Source organism: Quercus suber, unplaced genomic scaffold (assembly GCF_002906115.3).
Source record: "Quercus suber isolate HL8 unplaced genomic scaffold, Cork oak 2.0 scaffold_582, whole genome shotgun sequence".
NCBI classification, from domain to species: Eukaryota; Viridiplantae; Streptophyta; class Magnoliopsida; order Fagales; family Fagaceae; genus Quercus; species Quercus suber.
In genome coordinates, this window is record NW_027070027.1 from 153,470 (window position 1) to 175,571 (window position 22,102).

Consider the following 22,102-nt stretch of genomic DNA (forward strand, 5'->3'; position numbering starts at 1 on the left):
CTACACTAATATGTTCTCTAATCTTTACAAACTCTCTCTCTCTCTCTCTCTCTCTCTCTCTCTCTTCTTTATATAATACAAGAGAGATAGTCACAAAAAGTCACAAAGCCAAAAAAAAAAACACTATAGGCAGTCAGGGCCATCAGGCACAGATTCAATTCACAATCACAGAACCACCAACATCAGTTCATCACTCATCTATAAAAACTCAAACACCACAAGTCCACAATCATAGATTTTTAGATTCTAAGATTCACAAACATTATATTAGGTTTTGAAGGAAAGGATAGATTAAATACCTATGAATTGTGAAGGCTGAAGCAGTGGAGCAATGAAGCTGGGCTGGGCCTAGGTAGATCGAGCAACCCGCGGTGGCGGCAAGATGTGTCTCAAATGGCGCCGTTGATGTGGCCATTTCCAGTTTGGGTATGCGACAGCTGATGGTGGTGTGCGTACAAGGTCTCTCTCGCATGGGCGTGGCAACGGCATCACAGCATCACGGCGTACTAGGTAGCAAGAGAGTACGGTACTCTCTTAGTCTCTCACCTCTCCCTTTCTTTTCTTTTCTTTTTTTCTTTTTTTCCTTCATTTTTGGCTTTTCTATTTGTTTTGGAGTCTTCTGCTGGGTTTTCTCCCTCTCTCTCTCTCTCTCTCTCTCTCTCTCTCTCTCTCTCTCTTTTATATATATATATATATATATATTTTAAGGTTTTCATGGGCTCTTGCTCCTGGGCTGGCTGGCTAGGATAGGGATGGTTGAGGTGAGGGGGCCTGAGCTAAAAACCAAGGGGGGCCTAAGCCTTTTTTTTTTTTTTTTTGGGCTTAGTGGGGCCTAGGCCCCCTTAGACCCCTACTTGGGTCCGTCCCTGCATATGCCGAATGCATGAGAATAAAAAAGACATGAGAAGGCATTCCAACTTATTTTGGCAATCATGTACTTGAATGCCCTGGAGGCCAAAAAAATATATACTAAAACTAGGCTTACTTAAATAAGTCTTACTAAGTTTTTCTGTTTTGTTTTTCTTTTTTTGTTAAGTGAAGAAAAAGAATAAGTGGATGACAGATTATACCTTCTAATCCAATTTTTATCTTAATAGAGTATGAAGAGATAGACAATTATAAAAATTAAAATGAGTGTTTTGAAGACATGATTAAAAATAAAATAGAAAAAATAAATTTTTATGCTAAAATAGATTAATTTTTTCACGAGTTGATGTGGATGGTAGGATATCTATAAATTTACGTGGTAATTACAATGTCAAACAATCGGTTGAAAGACAGCTATGATCACTTACATTAGCATGTCCTTTTCCATTTTTTTTCCTTTCATCTCTATCTTTTTCTTTTCTAAATAAATTAGATTACGTAATGCTCCTCTATAAAAACCAGCAGATTATACCTAGTGCTACACGAAATGCCAAAATCAATTATGGCATTTCGAGGATATCCAGACTTAGGCCTCCTAGTTCTTCTTGCCTTATTGATTAATGTCACTGCTGTTTCATCAAGTCATGACACTTCATTCAACCGGACCAGTTTTCCCAGAGGTTTTATTTTTGGGACAGCATCAGCGTCTTATCAGGTAACTAAGTCTCAATTTTCTCTATGTTAATTGTATCATAACTTTTATTTTTCAAATGTCTTGGGATGTGAAGCATATGATCAATATTGTTATGTGCACATGTGCGTTCTTTCAAATTTGCAGTATGAAGGTGCAGCAAAAGAAGATGGTAGAGGACCAAGTATATGGGACATCTACAGTCATGAACATCCAGGTCTCTTTTTCTTTCTCTCTCCAACAATATGAAACTCGAAAGTATGAATTACCAATGAAATATTGTGCAATATTACGATGAAATTTAATTTCAGAAAAATTATTTCAAGTCCTCTCCACAGAATGTACAACAGTTACTTAAATCATTGATTTGTAAGAGAGAATTAATGGAGTGATATTTGGTAGCCTATTTTTATCTGTATTTGAATTTGAATTAGACTCATTAATCATCATATTATCAACATTGAACCATTTCAAATGAAAATAATTTTTCTTTTTATTTCAACTTAAATCAAAGCATATGGTATTAGGACCAAGCAAAATAGCTGCTCAATTCTCTGTACAGGTAGAGGCATTATAAAATTTGAACGGTTTTAGACCCCTTAAAACACAACCAGATTGGTTAGCCTAGATTAATTAGCCAAGTTGTTACTTAGTCAAATTATGCAATTCTAGGTTAAAGCAATCAAATAATCATATCAAAATAATAAAGCAGCGGAATAATAAAAGACACAATGATATGATCACCCAGGAAACCACATGGTAAAAACTTGGGGAGGATTTGACCTAGCTATCCTCAAGGTAAACCTGAATCCACTATGCGAAAGAATCGAAGTTCATACAGAAGGACTACAAGCTCCCCGCTTGACTTCCTAATGCTACCCACCAGTAGAACTTACTGACACGACAACGTGCAAGCTCCGAATCCATGGACTCCTTCTTTCTTGAATTCTTCAATCAGCTACAAGCACTCACGCTTGATATTCTTTAAGTTCTTGAATCTACAACTAAATGATCATCAAGGTTTTGATAATATCTCTACCTTGAAAACCCTAAGCTTTGTGTAAAGGAAAGCTCCTCAAAGATCTCACAAGAGATTTACACAAAACAGCAATATGAGCAACAACCTTAGAGAGGTTTGGGCACAAAACCCTAAAGTACCAAAGAGGCACAAGAGGCACTCTAATCTCTCTAAAAAGCTCCAAAAACCCTCCATAGGGTTAGCTTATGATGTCCTTTAAATACTGGAAAAAACAGCTCGCGATTTGGGCTTCAAACGAATAAGTTATGGCCTTTCTACGTTTGCTGATTTTGCTGATAAATGACTTTCGATCGATCGAATCTAATTTTTGATCAATCGAACCAGGCCGAAAGTCACTAATACTTCTGCAGCCACTTGATTCCAACTTTACATAAAAGACCCAACTTTGAGCAAGCCTAAACAAGACTAAATGTTTTGATCATGGTTTGCCAACAAAATACAAATTGAGTTCTAATACATTAGTTCTTAATTTCTTAGAACCTAACAAAATTCTTTTTACTTCTTCCTGTTTTACACCGGATTTCACTTTTTCTGCGGAACTAGCTCTGGGAGGCTAGTATTCGCTCTTGCTGCTAGAGCTTTTGTAGATTGTCAAAACCTGTGGGCCAAATTAGTATTGTAAAGCTCATGCAGACCATCTTCTAGATTATGAAACTTTTGGTGTAATATTTAATTTTAACCATGAAATAATTCATTTCTATCTAGGAGGATCTTAATGTTTTGTATTTAGTCAAAACCTTTGTAGCTCAATTGGTTGACGTTCGCCAGTATTTCCAAAAGAGATATTTAGAAGTACAAAGTTTTGGTCCAAACATGTTTGGAGCATTGGGCTTCAATCGCTAATAGAATGATGACATTTGTCCTAATTATGTGCAATATATATGACTAACTTAGCTCAACCAATCAAGTGAGTCATGCACATTGTACATGAGAGGACACATCATCTTTCTATTAGTGATTGAAGCCTTAGACTAAACATGTTTGAAATCAAACCTTTTCCTATTCACAATTCAAATTTCCTGTTCCCCAACTATCAAATTACCATTACTTTTAAATGTCATTTGATATTTGTGTTTATGGTTGTTTATGCGTAAGCCAATGATCCAATTTGTTGTTATTAATAGTATTTATAAGTGTGTGAAAATTCAGGGCCCAACACCGATAGTCTAATTTAGTAAGCCAAGATTCTATATCTTTCACTTTTATTTATTTTCTTGGTTGATACATTAGTAAGCCAAGACTTTTTTTTTTTTTTTTTTTTTGAGAGTTTTAATTTATGATATCCTCTCTTGATGATAGTTTTTTATTATTAGATAAAGATACCAATCAGTTTTTAATATAGGCGGAAATTGAACCTCAGATCTCTTATTCAACCATTAGAGACTTTACCAGTTAAGTTAACTGGAACCCACTTATAAGCCAAGATTAATGCAGTCATGCAGGAAGTAAATGTGATATTTTAGTGTATAGACTAATTAGTACTCTTGCTTTCACTTTAATTTTTTTTTTTTTTTTTTTTTTTGGTTGATACATTAGTAAGCCAAGACTCATGCAGTCATGCATGAAGTAATTAAATGTGGCATTTTAGTATAGACTAATTAGTAAACGCATGAAATTGGACACTGTTGCTGGTAAAATAATAACAACTCTCCCTTATATGGCCTAATTTGAATATAAGGGAATTCATTGTCTTAGTGTGGAATGGTCAATTCAAAAAACTGACGGGAAATGGAGCATTATTGAGTTTCTTTAAAAATTTTAGGGTAATTTCATTAAAAGATTCTAAATTTTTTTAACAATAAGTCGTATAGATTTTGCTCCACTATTAATAAGTTAAAACTGTTAAATAAATATAAAAATAATATTAATAATATTTATTTAAATATTGATGACTTAACAAGATCTATGACAGAGTTTGAGGATACTTGTCCCCAATTGATTTTTTAAAAAGAAAAAAGAAAGAATTAGAAGAAGAAGAACGTAAAATGTCACATTCCTATCTTTTTGTATTTATTTTTCTTCATGTTCTCCTCTCTTCCTTCCTTTCTTCCATAACTGAACTCCAAACTAGAAATGAGTTGTGTATGTTATGGTTGTGACTTGTGAGGCTTAAGTACTAGTTCTGTTTTTCTTATGGCTCTTATATAGTAAAAGAATAAATAGAATCCTTTGGTATTCTCTTAATACATTATTAACTTACAATGAAATTGCAGAAAGGATAACGGATAGAAGCACTGGAGATGTAGCTAACGATCAATATCATCGCTACAAGGTATATATGTTGTTTCGTGTTCATAATTAAAACTGGAAAGAAAGCCACTCATATTAATTGGTAATTAATTACCAAGAGTTTTGTGGTACAATTACATAGTTTGATAACCGAGGGTTCAAGTGCCCATGCACGCGGACACACACACACATGCACATGTATATATATTCTGAAGTATGGAAAAAAGAAAAAGAAAAAGAAAAAAAAGAAGCAAAAAGCTGTCTAAGAAAACTGCTTTAGCAACCAGAAAGATTTGGACTCGCCAGAAAAGGGTAAAGAGTTACACAGTAATACAAAATTGAGGGATTCATTCACCGCACTTTTTTTAACCAAGTTAACATCACATTTGTTTATACCGACTTTTATCTTGTCCCACAATTTTAGCTCACGGCATTTTGAATGTTATCCAAAACTTTTTCTTTTTAATTTCACTGAATTTCAATTGATAGTGGACCTTATATTATTTTTAATCAAAATAATTTAAAAAAAAAAAACTAATTGTCCTTGTACCGTGCTCAAACACTAAAGCCTTTACCAGATATTTTTTTTCTCCTTCATCTCTTTGGCCATTTTGTTTCATACTACGGTTTTTTTTTTTTTCTATCAATCCAAATTTGAATTCTTTGAAGAATAGAGAACAAAAAGGTTGAATTCTAAAATTTTTCTAAAAAGCAAACAAGGTAGTGAAACTCGTAATTAGCTGTTAACGACTTTTCTACATTTTCAAGGCCCAATTATGTTTCCACATTTTTTTTTTATATCTAACCAAATATAAGATAATCACAATATAAGAAATCTTCATTTAAGATTTTTCCAACAATTTATATATGTTTTGTGATTATATATTGCAGAAAGATGTTCAGATTATGAAAAAGATGAATTTAGATGCATACAGATTCTCAATTTCGTGGTCTCGGGTACTGCCAAGTAAGATAATCTTTTTCATAATCCCAAAAAGTTTAGATCCATCCAATGAAAAGGACATAAAAATGGGTACCATCAAGTACACATCTTAGGTGGAATGGAATGGTTATTGTTTTGTGACCATATTATGTTTTTAACAATCTCATTTTTGAATCTAATTTCAGAAGGAAAACTAAGTGGTGGTGTGAATAGGGAAGGAATCAATTACTACAACAAACTCATCAATAGGCTTCTACGCAAAGGTCAGGATTCAATATTAAAATTCCAAAATATCAAGAACTTATTTTACACTTTATAATTTACACTTTATTTTTCTATTACTGAATGCAGGTCTACAACCTTTTGTAACAATCTTCCATTGGGATCTTCCCCAAGCATTAGAAGATGAGTATGGTGGTTTCCTAAGTCCACACATTGTGTAAGTGAATGATTCACCAAAAATTTACCCAAAAAAAGAAGAATAATTTACCAAATAATATATGCATGTTCTCCGTCCGATTATAGATGTTTTACATGTATATTGACTGTATCATATACAATAAGGATTTTAAATGACTACCATTTATAGTTAAAAAGAAAAAAGAAAAATTGAGGACATCGATATTAAGTGATAACCTACTATTTGTGTCAAATCCTAAAATTATTAAATTTAACCATTATTTTAACAATTCTATATATGGCTTTCAAATTTCCTTAATAAGTGGAGCCCAACTCAACAACGGAGCCTAATAGGTGAAATTTTTAATTTTTTTAAAAAAATTGGACATTGAGTGGAGAGACAAGTTCAAACTCAATATTATTATAAAATTAGTAAGTCACCATTTGTCCTAAAAAGGTTAAACTATCAAGAAAAAGTAAATTTATTTAGCGATTATTCTAACATGTGCATCTACTATTCAGTGATGATTTTCGGGACTATTCGGAACTTCTCTTCAAGGAATTTGGTGATCGGGTAAAGCATTGGATCACACTAAATGAACCATGGACTTTCAGCAATAATGGTTATGCAGGAGGATCATTAGCACCAGGTCGATGCTCTGCTTGGCTAAATCTAAATTGCACTGGCGGGAATTCAGGAACAGAGCCATATTTGGTGACACACAACCAACTGCTTGCTCATGCAGCTGCTGTTGAAGTGTATAAGAAAAAATATCAGGTTCGACTTCCAAAATTTTAACATATAAAATTTATAATTAAAAAAAATAATAATAAAAATAAATAAATAAAAAACCCTATATGTACATGGTTGGTTTTCAAATGATACGGTCCACATAAATAGCAATTTCTAAAACTAATTTGAACAATGATAATGAAGTTTAACTTAGATAAATATAAGAAATCCCTTGAATAAGCTTTGATTGTAGAAAAGATGTTCACCATGCAGGCAGCACAGAAAGGTGCAATAGGGATAACGTTACCGAGTCACTGGATAATGCCACTGTCTGATACAGAGAGTGACCGCGGGGCTGCGCTACGTTACCTTGATTCTATGTTTGGATGGTAAGTTCTGCTTGATGGTTTTTATTTTACATTTTATAATTTAAATACCTTCCCGTCTGAAGGATGTAATTAGTGGGTACAATTTGTTAATTTTACCCATATCACTAAATTTCTCAACCCAAATGAAGGCAAAATCAAAAGTAGATCTCCCAATGATTAATTATATATTGAAGTCGGGCAAAATCCGGAAATTTTGCTTGGGGGTAGTTAGCACTTATATATATGTTTTTTTTTTTTTTAATAAATATAAAGTCTTGAATTTTTTTAAATACTAAAATAAGTTTTTCACAAAAAAGTCATTATTCATAAGTATGGTGAATATGCAAGTTATCAAAATATTTACGTCTACTAAAAAATCCTAAAAAGAACTTAATATATTTTTATATTCTAATAAACATAAAAAAGTTATCTAATTTGATATTGAAACATTTAAAAAAAAAAATCACACTTTGGACTTTGGAGGGCTAACTCATTTTTATAAAGAGTTATTTAGAATTAAATTATATCACATCAGCAGTATCAAAATCTAATAAGTAAAAAACATGTTTGCAAAAAATAATTACCCACTAATAAATGAAATACATGTATTAGTGGGTAGTTATTTTTTGTACACATATCTATTGTTTATTAGATTTTAATATGAACGACATGGTGGTATCATTTGATACAAAATACTATTTCCATTTGGACAAAAACTTTTTCCAATTAAAAATTTATTGGGAAAAAACCAAGAAATCTGCTTTGAGAAACTTCCCTAGCTTGTTTAAATGACCTAAATTTTCTTTTCTTTTCTTCTTTCCCTTTTCGTTGTTGTTTAACTCAGTTGTGCATTTGGCAAATCCAAAAAAAAAAAAAAAAAAAAACCTTTTAAGGTTTTTGAGCTGAATTTGACGGACTATACTATGACCAATTTTTTTTTTCTTCCTTTTTATTATAATTTTAGCAAATAAGCAATCACCAAAATGCATGCATCCAAAATCACGCTATTTCTTCTAATTTTCTTTTTTGTTAAGATGAAATCGTCGCTTTCAAACTAAATATCACACCACCTTTTGGTTGGCTTTCTTTAGAATTTTTTTCAACTTATGTATGTACAAATTTTATAGATTAACAATATGCATAAATTTTAAATTTTCTATTGTTTTTGCAGGTGTATGGACCCATTGACAAATGGTGACTATCCGCATAGCATGCGATCTCTCGTTAAAAACCGATTACCCAAGTTCACCAAAGAGCAGTCCAAGCTAGTAAAAGGATCATTTGATTTTATAGGATTAAATTACTATACTGCTTATTATGCAACTTATGCCCCTCAACCTACTGGTGATAGAGCAAGTTACGCGACAGATGCTGCCGCTAATCTTACTGGTAAGCACAAATTCAACACTTGCAGCCATGCTTATGAGTTTCTTATTTATCTAATATGGTAATACTACCTAGGTCATTATTTTTCTTGTCTTTGCACTTTGCAGCTTCACGGAATGGGATCCTCCTTGGTCCAGCGGTATGTACTAGCTAGCTAAATACATTTCAACATTTTTGTTCTAGTAGTTAGAGGAAAAACAAACAACTTTTTCTTTTCTTTAGTATATTGAAAGTACTCAATGGCCTAGCATTCTAGAAAGTTCATAAAGAAAATAGTAAAGCTATTATCAATTTTACGGGAACAAAAATTATAAAGTGACGTGGTAATGAATATGATTGATGTTATATCAATGATACGATTATATAAATATAAAGATAATCACATCATGTTCCCTTATGTTTGTATCCCTTAAAAATCGCAGACTGCTTCAAGTTGGCTCTATATTTATCCTAAAGGAATTCGGGAGATTTTGCTGTATATAAAGAGGAAGTACCACAATCCACTAATTTATATCACCGAAAATGGTAATTTCCTCTAACTCCTCTTTTTCTTTTATTATCCCACAAGCTTATGAAAAATTGGAATGTTATTGCTAGTTATGAGATTGCCATTTGAAGCTAAATTCTCCCAACTATATTTGTAGGAGTGGGTGAATTCAATAATGCTACTTTGTCACGTAAGGAATCCCTTGCTGACCAACAAAGACTTGAGTATCACCGCGACCATCTTTGGTATCTTCTTAGGGCTATCAAGTAAGTGCTCTCTCTCTCTCTCTCTCTCTCTCTCTCTCAAAATTATAGAATTCTAACTGGATTTCACTTCTTTCTTTGGTATATATAGGGAAGGCACTAATGTTAAGGGATACTTTGCATGGTCATTGTTGGATAATTTTGAGTGGTCCTCAGGTTACACCATTCGATTCGGACTGAACTTTGTAGACTATAAAAATGGGAATAAAAGATACCCTAAACATTCAGCCCGTTGGTACAAGAAGTTCCTCAAGAAGTAGACACAAACTATGCTGAAATTATAAACTATCTATTAGCATTGGGTTGTCTTCAAACAATATAATGAATATATTTTCTTTTCCATTTGTAGGCTCTTCAAATTTTGTAATCGGTATAAAGCTCATGACTCCAATGCAGAAATGCTTGTTATATAATATATAATTTTATATATACTACATATAAAACACTCCAACTGTTTTGAATTCCAAGAAAAGAAAATGCTAGAACTATTATAAATTTTACTATATAAACCTTATAAAATAATGTCTCAAGAATATAATTAGTGTCATTTAAAAAACATATTATGTGAATATTTAAATTGCTTTTGTTAATGGTTCATTCGTGCATATGTTAACGAGGAATTTAATGGACCCATTGCATTGGAAAGCCACCAAAAAAAAAAAAAAACTTTAGCTGATAAATATGTAACTGTACCAAAAAATGTGATCGGTTATAATTTGTTAACTATTGTACCAAAAAATGTGATCGATTAAAAAATGTGATCGGTTATAATTTGTTAACTATTGTACCAAAAAATGTGATCGATTATAATTTGTTAACTATTGTCTTCAGACACTCATTAATAGGACCTTATTTAAATGATTTTTTTGGGATTTGTGACATATTAATTAATAAGCATCTCTAACATACTTCACCTCTTCCAAAAAAGGCATTTTTGTCTCATATTTTTCTTTAAAAAAACATTTTTCTTAAAATTTTATAAAAGAGTTTAAAAAAAAATAATGGATACTACCCATTTGGTATATATGTTTAAACAACAGTTTTCAATTTTTTTGGAAATAAGTGTGGGTAAAAAAGTGTGTAGAAATACTTGTAATGTTTAAAAACTGAAAACATGTGTTTAAACACATATACCAAATGAGCCCTAAACATTTAACTTCTTTTATTGAAATAAACAAACTAGTAAAACTGAAAAGTTTGACTTTTTGCTGACCTTATGAGAGCTTGCCACATCAACTTTGAAAGTCCCACAAATTTTCACATCACCAATATATATGAGATGGGTTTAAGTTACACTTGGTGTAATTTCATAAAAGTTACACCTTTTTTAGACCATTGATTTGTAATAGATCTAAGGGTAAAAAAAACACTCATAGTCATGTATTTATTGTTCCATAGAAATTAGTAATTAAGTCATTAATTCTTCTTATTAAAAATAGAAAAATAAAAAACAGCATTAACTCTCTACTCTCCATCATCATCTTCATCTTCTCTCACTCTCTCACATGGTCTTGTGTTCTATTTTTTACCATTGAGGCAGTATTTGACGTTTGCACAATATGTTTTGGTGTTTTTCACTTCAGTCATTGGAATGACAAAGAAATTCTGGTAAAAAGAAATCTAAGGGTGAAAAAATAAATCACTGTGTCAACCATAAAGCTAGAGCATATATGCTACCTTTAAGAACTTATTTCTAATTTTAATATGATAAATAGAAAGGATAAAGCTACCACAGAACTGAACATCTTAACGAAGCCCCGCAGGGAATGCTCAAAATACTTACCTGCTTGATTGGACCATAAGACTTAAACTCCCTTTTGATTCTGCTTTCAGTTGTCTCATAACTAGGTCTAGCCACAAACTAAGGGACTTCACAAAGTTCAGATACAAGCTACAATTATATAGGAAAGAATGGATATAATATAATAAATAAATGAATGAAGTAATCAAACACTCTGTCATTGGTGGCGCAACACAAAAAGCATGGTCCCATGAAAGAACAGCTTCACAGGTGGTAGCAACTGAACAAAGAAATCAAACACTCCCAGACATAAAATAATAATAAAGATTTCACTTGTTTCCTGAATTCGCCCTTAATTTCCATTGATAAGGGTGAAAGTACATAAAAGATAGAACACAAGACCATGTGAGAGAGGGAGAGCAGAGAGTTAATGCTTTTTTTTTTTTTTTTTCCATTTTTAATAAGAAGAATTAATGACTTAGTTACTGATTTCTAGGGAACAATAAATACATGACTATAAGTGTTTTTTTCACCCTTAGATCTAATATAAATCAATGGTTCAAAAAATGTGTAACCCTTATGAAGTTACACCAGGTGTAACTCTCTCTCTCTCTCTCTCTCTCTCTCTCTCTCTCTCTCTATATATATATATATATATATATATCTTTATCTTTTATTATCATACTTTTAGGGAGAGAACAAGAAAACCCTAAACTGGCAATGGAAGATGTAATTCAACCAATTTTTTGTTTTTCTATTCTTGCATTCGGCTGCTAAGAAAATATCACAAATTAGGGCAAGGAAATTTACTCTCCAATCCATAATTATTTTTATTAGGCTTTTATCAAGTTAGGGAAAATTACAGTTCACCATCTTAAATTATACCTCTGATTACACTTTGCACTCTAAACTTTTCAAATGCACATTTTGTACTCTAAACTATGATCATTGTTACACTTTGTACATTAACATCAAGTTTGCTGTTAACTTTGATGGAAAAATATAACATTAAGTGAAAAGAGACCTAATTGCCCATTTTTTATCCCTTAAAAACAAAAGAGAAATTGTACTTTACCACCAAAACTATACTCGTGATTACACACTTTGCATCATAAACTTTGAATTTTCATCCAAATTAACAACAAACTTAATTATGTTAAGAGTTTAAAATGTAACAAAGGTCATAGTTTAGGGTGCAAAACGTGCATTCGAAAAGTTTAAGATATAAAATGTAATATGAGATATAGTTTAGGTTAGTACGTAAAGTTTAATTTCCCCGTCAAGTTGAGATTTTTATTGATTTTTCAGGGTTAATTTATGTTTGGGGGTGTACGTTAGTACATAGGACCAGATTTACATACCATAGAAACAAGGTCAAACCTTGAAAAAGGAAATTAAGAACCTTCTTGTAATTCACTGTTAAACCCTTCTTTGGAGCCTGCTACTAACCTTCTTAGGTTCTTGGACTCCACTTGAGTTTGGTCCCGGGCCCGGCACAGTACTTTTGGGACGACATCGTCATCTAACAAGGTTAGTCCTAGGTTCCTATATGTTTGTATTATAAAAAAGCATGTCTTCATGTGTCCTGGGGCTGGGGTGTCAAGCATGATACATATGTGCTAATGTGTGTTTAAATTCCAGTATGAAGGTGAAGCAAGAAAAGGAAGTAGTGGACCAAGTATATGGGATATTTTTACCCAGAATTTCAAAGCCAGAATGACTAAAATCCATGATTTTGCTAAAAAGAGCAACAAAAAAAAAAAAAAAATATATATATATATATAACATGTAGTTGGCTATTTAAAATCATTTTAAGAATAACTACAAAACTCCTAAAGTTCTCATGTTATCATTAATTGGATAATTGGAATTCAAAAAGACATATAAGAATAAGAGTGTAGAAACCGAACCCATAAACTTTGCTTGTATAATTTGTAGTTGGTTTATAATACTAATTACGCATACTTCAAAACTACACTAAATTTCAGATTAAAAAAAGAACTACAGTAATTTTTTCTAATAAAAAAAAAAATGAGAGATGCTATGTATATAACAATTTTACAACAAAAAAAAAATAATTATGACTCAAACTTCAATTTAATTGGCATTTTCATTATCATGTAATTAGGAAATATTTATAAGGATAAACACAACAAAAAAAGTTACCAACTTAATCATACTCTTTTTTTGTTTAATCATGGCTTCAAATTTTTCTTAACCGTAAGCAGGAAATTAAATTTTTATATAGAACAAGAAATTGATTATATATATATATATATACACACACCATTACTTATGTGGAGTATTAAATGCCAAATAATTTTTTTGGGATTTTTTAAAATTAAAATTTGGAATATCTATCTAATTATACGAAACTGCTAGCTTCTTCTTCTTCTTCTTCTTTCTTTTTATTATTATTATTATTATTATTATTTTTAGAAAGAATATGAAACTGCTAGCTGATATGTAATGCCATGGAATAATTTTAGAAGCTTGTTTTTTTCTTTATTATTATTGTAGGGACTGAGTTTGAGCACCTCTACTGTTGAGTGAGTGGATTCAAGCCCAGCTAGCCCAATACAATGAATTTGTAGAGAGCGGGTTCAAGAACTAGGCCCTAATGAGGAATACAATAGCTAGGCATGGTTGCATATGGATTGAATAGCATGGACGTGGATTCAAATGAGCAACGACATTCCTCGGCCCCCCTCTTGGGAGCTTGAGGTTCTTATTCTTTCTTTAGTGATCGGTTACAAAAGTTTTTCTGTTGTTACCGGTTGCTGCAGTGTTCTATCTTTCTAATTTCTTCCTCCCTCTTTCCGTCCCCCTTTCAAGAGGGTTTCCTTACATTATATATCCCCTTTCAGTTGATCTTATTCCTACATATGTTGATCAAGCAGGTCACTACTTGAGTGCTTGTCCCATCAGCTGCCTTCCCATTCTTTCTGTGGGCTGCAGCAACTAAGGCTGCGCCGTTCAGGGGTTATTTCCTCATTAATGCGGTCAAAACGTTAGTTGTGGGCATTTAATGTGGAGGTGACAATTCATCTTGGACTTGCTCCTCCATTATGCTTCCACGGCTGACACATTGTACTTATTCCTTCTCTTTAGATTCTCGGGAAGGCTGCTTTTGGTGGCTCATTACTTCCTCCTCCCATGATCTCGGTTGGCCGAGGACGAGGTCGTCCTCGGTAAGGTTCTTGGGCAATTTGGACTTTCACACTTCGTCCTCAGGCGTTTCTTTCTCCTCGGCATGGGCCTTGGGCTTGGTACGAAATGGGCCGGGGTTACCAGGTTCTCTGACCCCACAATAGCCCCTCAAAATCCTGTTGTCCGGGTTCTCGGACGGAGAGGAGGATTTTGACATCCCCGGACCGTCGTGATGGCTTGTCACATCTTATCCTCCGTCAGTGCCAGAGTCTTTTCGCCTGTCCAAGGCACGTTTCTGGCGCTTTGATATATAGAGGGCGCCCTCATTTAATTCTTGCGGCTCTGTGCCCCCCACGTTCAACGGCGTGATGCCAATCCAACGACTAGGCTTTTCCCAGCTTTATAAGCGGGGAAACCTGCACGGTTATCTTTAATTGGGGGTATAAATACCCGTTTGATCCAATTGGCCACTTTACTTTTGCACTCAAGAGTTCTTACACTCGTACATTGAATTCGGTCAAATCTCCAACTACACTCACGCCTTTTTCAACACAAAAAGCCTGTCCGAGGAGCTTTTCCTCATTTCTGTAAGTCTTCTTCTCTCTCTAGCTCAAATTTTCTCTCTGAATCCTTTCTTTACTTCGCCCTTTCTTGAGTCTCTTAGCCGTTGTTAGGGATGGGTAGATTTAAGAAGTTAATTGAGTCCGAAGGGGCGATGGAGAAATTCATCGCCGATTATAGGATACCCAATAACGTGGGCTTGAGATATTGTGAGGAAGGGGAATGGCATATTCGAAGGAAGAAGGGTGAGGTTGTGATTCCCATAATCGCCTTTCTTGAAGGCAGTATGAGAATCCCCATGGGGCCAGTAACAAGGGGTTACCTTAGGTACTCTAGGTTGGCCCCCACGTAATGCGCCACTAATGTGTTCAGAATCCTGGGTTGTGTAGACGCCTTGAATGAGAAGATGAGGCTGAGGTTAACCCATTACGATGTAAATTGGTGCTATAACCTCCAAAAACTAAAAGGTAAGTCTTATTACATGAAGACGAGGGATGATAGGGTTCGGCTTATCTAATGCCTCCCCGAGTCCAGCAAGGAGTTAAACAAAGAGTTTCTCATCGTGTTCGGGGAGTGGCACGATGGCCTTTACTGTCCAACAGAGGAGGGGCCGCCAGGTTGGGTACTTTGAGTAGGAGAGGGTCTAGTCTTTCGGGTTATAGGCCTGCTTTGTTTGGTTGCTGATAGGAACATGTTTTCCTTTTCTGCAGATCCGCACACCTTTGAGCGTCATTTTAACCTGGTCAACAAGGAGGACTTGGAAAGGGTCCACAGGGCAGAGATCTTTGTGAACGAGGCTGACAATTAAGTTAAGGCTGCTCACAAGATCCTTGGATACGATCCGACCTAGAAGTCATTCTCGGCCCCGAAGCACGTGATTAGGGCTCATGATCCTCGGCTTCGCCAAATCACTGTGGTAAAGCACGGGTTCTTGTTTTCTAAAAGGTCTCTTGTTCCAGAAGGTATTCCATGGTACTTCTACCTCCACCCAAGTTGTGAAGGCTAAGGGAGAAGAGCTAGGGAAAGAGGAAGAAGTTGCTGATTTGGGTCCATCCGATGACGAATTTAGCGCTTTTGGCTAAGTCTACTTGGTCGAAGATCCCTCTGGTGACTTGGGCGATCCTAATCTAACCGAGGCTGACCTCTTCTTTGCAAGGACTTCTCCCCAGGCCGAGATGGGCTTTAAGAGGCAATCCCAGACCAGCTTACTTAACCTGCTTAAGGGTCAGCTAGGGAGGGACGAGTCGGGAAAGCCCCAATCCAAGCTTTCTCCTCTGCTGCCCAAGTCTCAACCTGTTTAGACCAGGTCGTCCTCTTCCCAGTCCAAGCTTCCACCTCCTCCACCTTAACAGAGTTTGCCACCAAGGCCCGAGCCTATTGATCCCCAGCATAAGAAGGGCCCTAAAGGCAAAAGGCCTATGGGAGCTGACAAGGCTCGTTCTTCCAAGGAGAAGGATGAGGCTCGGCGGCCACCTAAGCAGGAAAAAGCTGGGCAGGGTCAAGGAAGAGAGGTGGCTGTGCAGTTCAAGGCCCAGGCTTGGCTCCCTGCCCCAATGCTCCATGGGGTGCCTTTGATGGATAATGCCTCCCTCAGGGACTTCAGAAGGGGTGAAGGCGTATATGTGGCCGATGCACTGGAGAGATCCCTGCTACTCCCTGTCGATATGGCTCAATTGGAGGACCTGAGGAGGCAGGAGATCATCCTTAACCTGAAGAGGTACTTAAGCATGATAAGCCATCGAACGCTTGAGACTTCATTGATTTTGGCTCTTCGGTTCCCAACTTGTCGCCTGTTTGTTTCGATTTGCAAGCTGTCTAGGCCACTTACAGGTTGGAAGAGGAGGCCAATAACCAAAGCAAGGCCATGGACCAAGAACGCGACAAGCGCTTGGAAGCCACGTGGACCCTTAAGAACTCCAAGTCTGACCTCAAGAAGGCAAGGAAGGATCTAGAGGAGGTGACGAAGGCCAGAGATAGCGCGGTGTTAGGCCTAGCTAGTGCTCAAAAGCAGGCCGCCGTCCAGATGAGGGGCCTTTAAGACGCTGAAGGCCAACTGAAGATTGCCAAGGAGCACATCACTAACTTAAAGCAAAAGTTGGCTGAGGTAGTGAGGGCTAAAGGTGTTGCCGAGTACGCCAAGGATGAGGCTCTACAGGCCAAAGCAGAGGATGAGTCTGCGAGGGTAGAGGCCGAGAGCTCTAAAGAGCAAGTAGAGGAAGAGGCCTTTGCTGAGGGAGTGGCTAAGACCGAGGCTACCCTCATAGCTCAAGTCCCTGAGGTATGCAGGCACTACTGCTCCCAGACTTGGGATGAGGCTCTTAACCAAGTGGGGGTTGAGGCCTCGTCTGAGCTTAGGAAGGCCGAGAGAGTGTACTACCCTCATGTTATTCAAGAGGCTGCCTCTGCCACCTCTGAGGTCGACACCGCCCCAAAAGTGGCAGACAGGGACCAGGCCGATGCTGCCAAGGATCCCACTTCTACTAATAGGCCTGCCGAGGAGGCTGAGCATCAAGGGGTGCTAGAGGAAGGAGAAACCAGTAACCTGAAAGCGCCCTCAGATGCGGTGAAGCCCCCTGTTGGTCCTCAAGTCCCTCTTACTAACTCCTAGGCTTTTCTTACCGAGGGGGACCTTCCCAAAGTTGCCTTTCTAGCGAAAGAGACAGCTCTCATGGTGGTGCCTCTACAGGCTATTCCCCTAGCTCAGAGCTCCGAGGATACCTCTGGACAGCCTCCTAAGGGAGGGTGAAGTTCAAATTGAAGAAATAGGCTGTCCTAGCTAGTTTCTATTTTATGTTTCATTTTTTTTTTCTTTTTTTGGTTTTCGTTCCTTTTTAAGCACTGTAATGCTACTTTCAAGTTGATGTTAGGGTTTATGCCCTAAAATCTAATTTATTGGCATGTTATAAATAATTAAGTTGTTTAATTATATGAGATTTTTTATGAACTAATAAGACATTATCTTAGTCCATGAGATGCATAGTATGAGATTTATGTGATTTAGTCATAGAATATATAAATCGCAAGTTCTTTGTAAACTCAAAATTTTAGTTCGTAGTCGGTGATGAAATTGGGCATTTCATCTACGAAGACTATAACATATCAACTATGATGATTTGTCTTGATCATCGAAGTGGAGACTTCTAGTTAGTATGTTGATATGTTTTAAGAGTTAAGATATATTGAACTAGACCGCTGTGAGATTTATTATTTCCTAATGACTGTTAAATGAATAATAAAGCTCACGACTTCTATTTACATCAACTCTAAATCTTGAGAGAATAATGGACCTGATCATAAGATGTAGGTTGCTTTGACATATTAGGAGTGAGATCTATAAGTTATGGTTAAAACCTCAATATGTTAGGTAGCCGCATTTAGTGTTGATGGAACATATATTCTCAAGATGGAATTCATAATCTCTTAATGAAGATATAAAATATTCCCTTGAGATAAGTTTAATGGATTTGGTTATTCAGAGTGTTGGGCCCAACCACTTTAGTAAAGAGTTAATAAAGTATATATTTATGGAATTGGATTTCATAAATATATTATGAATAACATAAAGGATTAAACCGGGTACTCAAGGATTAAGATGTAGTAACCTTCAAAGTGGCAGTAATATTTATGACTTTGTATTACTACGAATATTTTAATGAAGGGATTGTATGTGTAATAAAGTCTTGGGATATAATTTATTAATAAGGCCTAGAGTGCAATTATATTCTTATAGTGGTATTGAATATAATTAATAGTAACTTTGGACTTGTCAAGAGTTGACAGAAAAGCCTAAGGCCCATTAGAGCTAGAGTCTTATTTGTTCCCTTTGGTCCCATCTCAAGCCACAAACTAAAACCCAATTGGGTAGGCCCAAAAGGCTAACCCAATTAGATAATCAGTCATTGTTTAATAAAAGTTACTAAATAAAGAAACTAAGTGAATAGTTTGACGTACGTAAGATGAAAAGAAAAAGAAATCAGTTTTTCTCCACAAGGAGAAAAAGAATGATTTTTCTTTGAGAGTTTATGTACAAAATGACTGATTGAGAAACCACACATTTTGGGCACAATATGGAATTGAGATGAAGATTAAAGGTATTCTCAAGTCAAGGTTTTGAAATTCACTACATCAAGGTACGCTTTCTATTCTTTATTCTGAATTCATGGTTACATGTTTATCTTTCATGATTGAAGTAGATTTGTTTTTTGTTGCTTCCACTATGTGTGTTTTGTATGAGATACAAAACCATATTTTTTCAATAGTTGAATGCATGAATCCTCTTTTTTACTTGGTGTTTATTGTTATTGTGATGAGTTTTGCTACTTATATAACATGGGTTTTAATCATTAGCTTCACAATCTCAGAAGCTCAGCATGTTTTTCAGTCTAAATTGACAACCGAAAAATGTAAAGCCCATAGGTACTGTTCCCACTGAGACCTTGGTCGATAATTGAACCACCTTAACACCACGACCTATTTTTGCCAGATTGAATACTGAGGGAACAACTTCATGATATTGGTTCTACATCTCATGAATGGGTTACTGTAAACAGTAAAAAAATGCTTAAGATAGCCGTTAATTGCTGATTATGCTATCGGGTTAGGTTCAATGCGCCTCAGAATGCCTTAAGTGATGCTCATGGGCTTATGTTTGTTTACACCTTTGTTGAATGTAGCCAATCTCTCCAGAGACTGAGGGCCATGCAAGACATTGGTGCTGCCGAACCCTTACGTTCTTCTCTGAGTAGCTAGTTTCCCCATAGGTTTAAGTCTGAAGACCATACAAGACCTTGGTTCTGTCTAACACTTAGATTCTCCTGTAAGTAACTAGTTTCCCTATAGGCTTAAGTCCATGGACCATGCAAGACCTTGGTTCAGTCTAGGACTCAGGTTTTTCTTGAAGTGGTTAGTTTTCCCATAGGTTTGAGTCCGAGGATCATACAAGACCTTGGTTCTATCTAGTACTCAGGTGGCCACCAAAATACAGGATATATGATCATAATAGACACAATATAGGATATATGGGGTGAACCCTTGGCATTGGTCACATTTCTTAACATACTCCAAGGCCTCCTTCTGCATCCCCGGCCACCAATATCTTTATGTCACGGCCCGGTGAGACAGGGATCTTCCTCCTGTATGGCTCCCACAGATCCCCTCGTGCAGCTCTTCGAGCAGTAACTCTGATGCCTCAGGGTGGATACACAGTAGGTATGGTCCAAAGTAGGAGCACCTATACAACATGTGGTCCTTGGACAATCAGAACCAACAAGCTTTCCTTTGTATTTTTTCAACCTCTGATTTCTCTTCGAGTAGAACATTATCTTTGAAGAACCTCACTATAGGGTCCATCCAGCTGGGACCCATCCCAACTTGATGGATGTGGACCGTGCCCTTTGCCACCTCATTTGCTCTTTCCAATGCTCTACAAGAATGATCCAAGGCAAATCCGCTACTGAGGAGGCAAGTGTGGCCAATGAATGCATAGTATTGCATTTGAGTGGACCCAAGTAAAAGTCGAAATGCGCAAGCACTTAGACTGCGGTACCTGCTTCCGTAATCTCTGGATTCCAGTTTCCTTAGACCTGACTACCACCAACTGAATCCAGAACATTTCCATGCTTTCCTCCATTCTGCACCATGGTGATCCTTTGTAACAGTGTTTCCTCTCATTTTCTGGCACCGATCATCTTTGTACAGGTGCGTATACTCGCTTCATTCCCATGCGAGACACTGGCGTGGAAACNGCAAATTCGCTGCCAAAGAGGTGGCAAGCGTGGCCAATGAATCGGCATGAGTATTCCTACTCCTGGAGACATATGACAAGCTGAAAAGATCGAAATCTGATTGCAAGTGCTTGACCTGTCTTAGGTACTCCTGCATTCTCGAATCTCTGGCTTCCAGTTCTCCTTTTACCTGGCCTACCACCAATCTCAAATCCGAGAACATTTCCACTGCTTTTCCTCCCATTTTCTGCACCATGGCCATCCCTTGTAACAGTGTTTCATACTCGACTTCATTGTTTGTGGCCAAGAACTCGAGCTTCAGGGATTTTTCTATGACAAACTCCTCAGGGGACACTAAGACCAGCCCCACTCAGGACCCCCTCTGATTCGTCGTGTCATCAACATATACCTTCCAACACGGTAGCCTCGAGATGGAGATTGCCCCAACTGATTTTTTGTCCAAGCTTATCTTCTCGGCTGACATTTCTACTGGTGGTTCAGCGAATTTGGCCACCAAATCAGCCAGGACCTGGCCTTTTATGGAGGTCCAGGGCATGTATTTGATGTTAAAAGCCCCCAAAATTGTGTTCCACTTGGCGATCCTTCCTATGTAATTAGCTATTCGAAGTACAGACTTCAAGGGTAATCAGGTCAGGATAACCACTGTGTGGGCCTGGAAATAATGGGGGAGCTTCCGTGTAGCGTGGACCACAACTAGTATGGCTTTCTCTAAGGGTAGCTACTTGACCTCAACTCATGTAGCGACTTGCTAACTTAATAGATTGGTTTTTGAATGCCATTGTCGTCCCAGATCAGTACCAGGCTCACAGCGTGAAATGCCACAGCGATGTATGCGTATAGGATCTTGTCAGCCTCAGGATTGGACATAATAGGTGGCCGGGATAGGTACTCCTTGAGTTGCTGGAAGGCCACGACACAATCCTCGGACCACTCAAATCCCTTCCACTTGTTGATCAGGAGATAGAAGGGCCTGCACCTGTCAGCCGACTTGGAAATGAATCGATTTAGGGCCGCGATCATTCCTGTAAGCTTTTGGACCTCCTTGGGATTTTATGGAGGTTTTAGATTATGAATAGCCTTGATTTGGTCAGGATCAACCTCGATTCCTCTGTGGGTAATAATGTATCCTAAAAACTTGCCGGATCCCACGCCAAACGAGCATTTGGAAGCATTCAGGCGTAGCTTCTGCTTCCTCAAGACATCAAAGGTGTAGTCGAGGTCCCCTAAATGTTCGGAGACCGCCTTACTTTTTACCACCATATCATCAATGTAGACTTTGATGCTCTTGCCCAGTATCGGCTCGAACATTCTAGTCATCATCCTTTGATAGGTGGACCCCACGTTCTTCAGGCCGAATGACATTACTTTGTAATGGTAGTTCCTAATGGGCATTACAAAGGCTGTCTTCTCCTGATCCTCAAAGGCTGTCAATCCCTAGGGCATCACATGCATCCCATGCAAATACATCAATATTATTTTTGAGGAACTCAATTAGCTCCTC

At 36.7% G+C, this 22,102-nt stretch overlaps 1 protein-coding gene across 1 annotated transcript; it reads left to right on the forward strand.

Moving 5' to 3' along the window:
- Positions 1–1,280: 1,280 nt before the first annotated feature.
- Positions 1,281–9,785, forward strand: LOC112002104 (beta-glucosidase 12). Its single transcript, XM_024034255.2, has 13 exons — positions 1,281–1,582; positions 1,706–1,775; positions 4,811–4,869; positions 5,718–5,793; positions 5,955–6,032; positions 6,121–6,208; positions 6,691–6,946; positions 7,175–7,290; positions 8,441–8,658; positions 8,763–8,794; positions 9,078–9,180; positions 9,300–9,408; positions 9,497–9,785. The coding sequence occupies exons 1-13, from the start codon at positions 1,415–1,417 to the stop codon at positions 9,663–9,665; spliced, it is 1,542 nt and encodes a 513-aa protein (XP_023890023.2). The 5' UTR covers positions 1,281–1,414; the 3' UTR covers positions 9,666–9,785.
- The last annotated feature ends 12,317 nt before the right edge of the window (positions 9,786–22,102 follow it).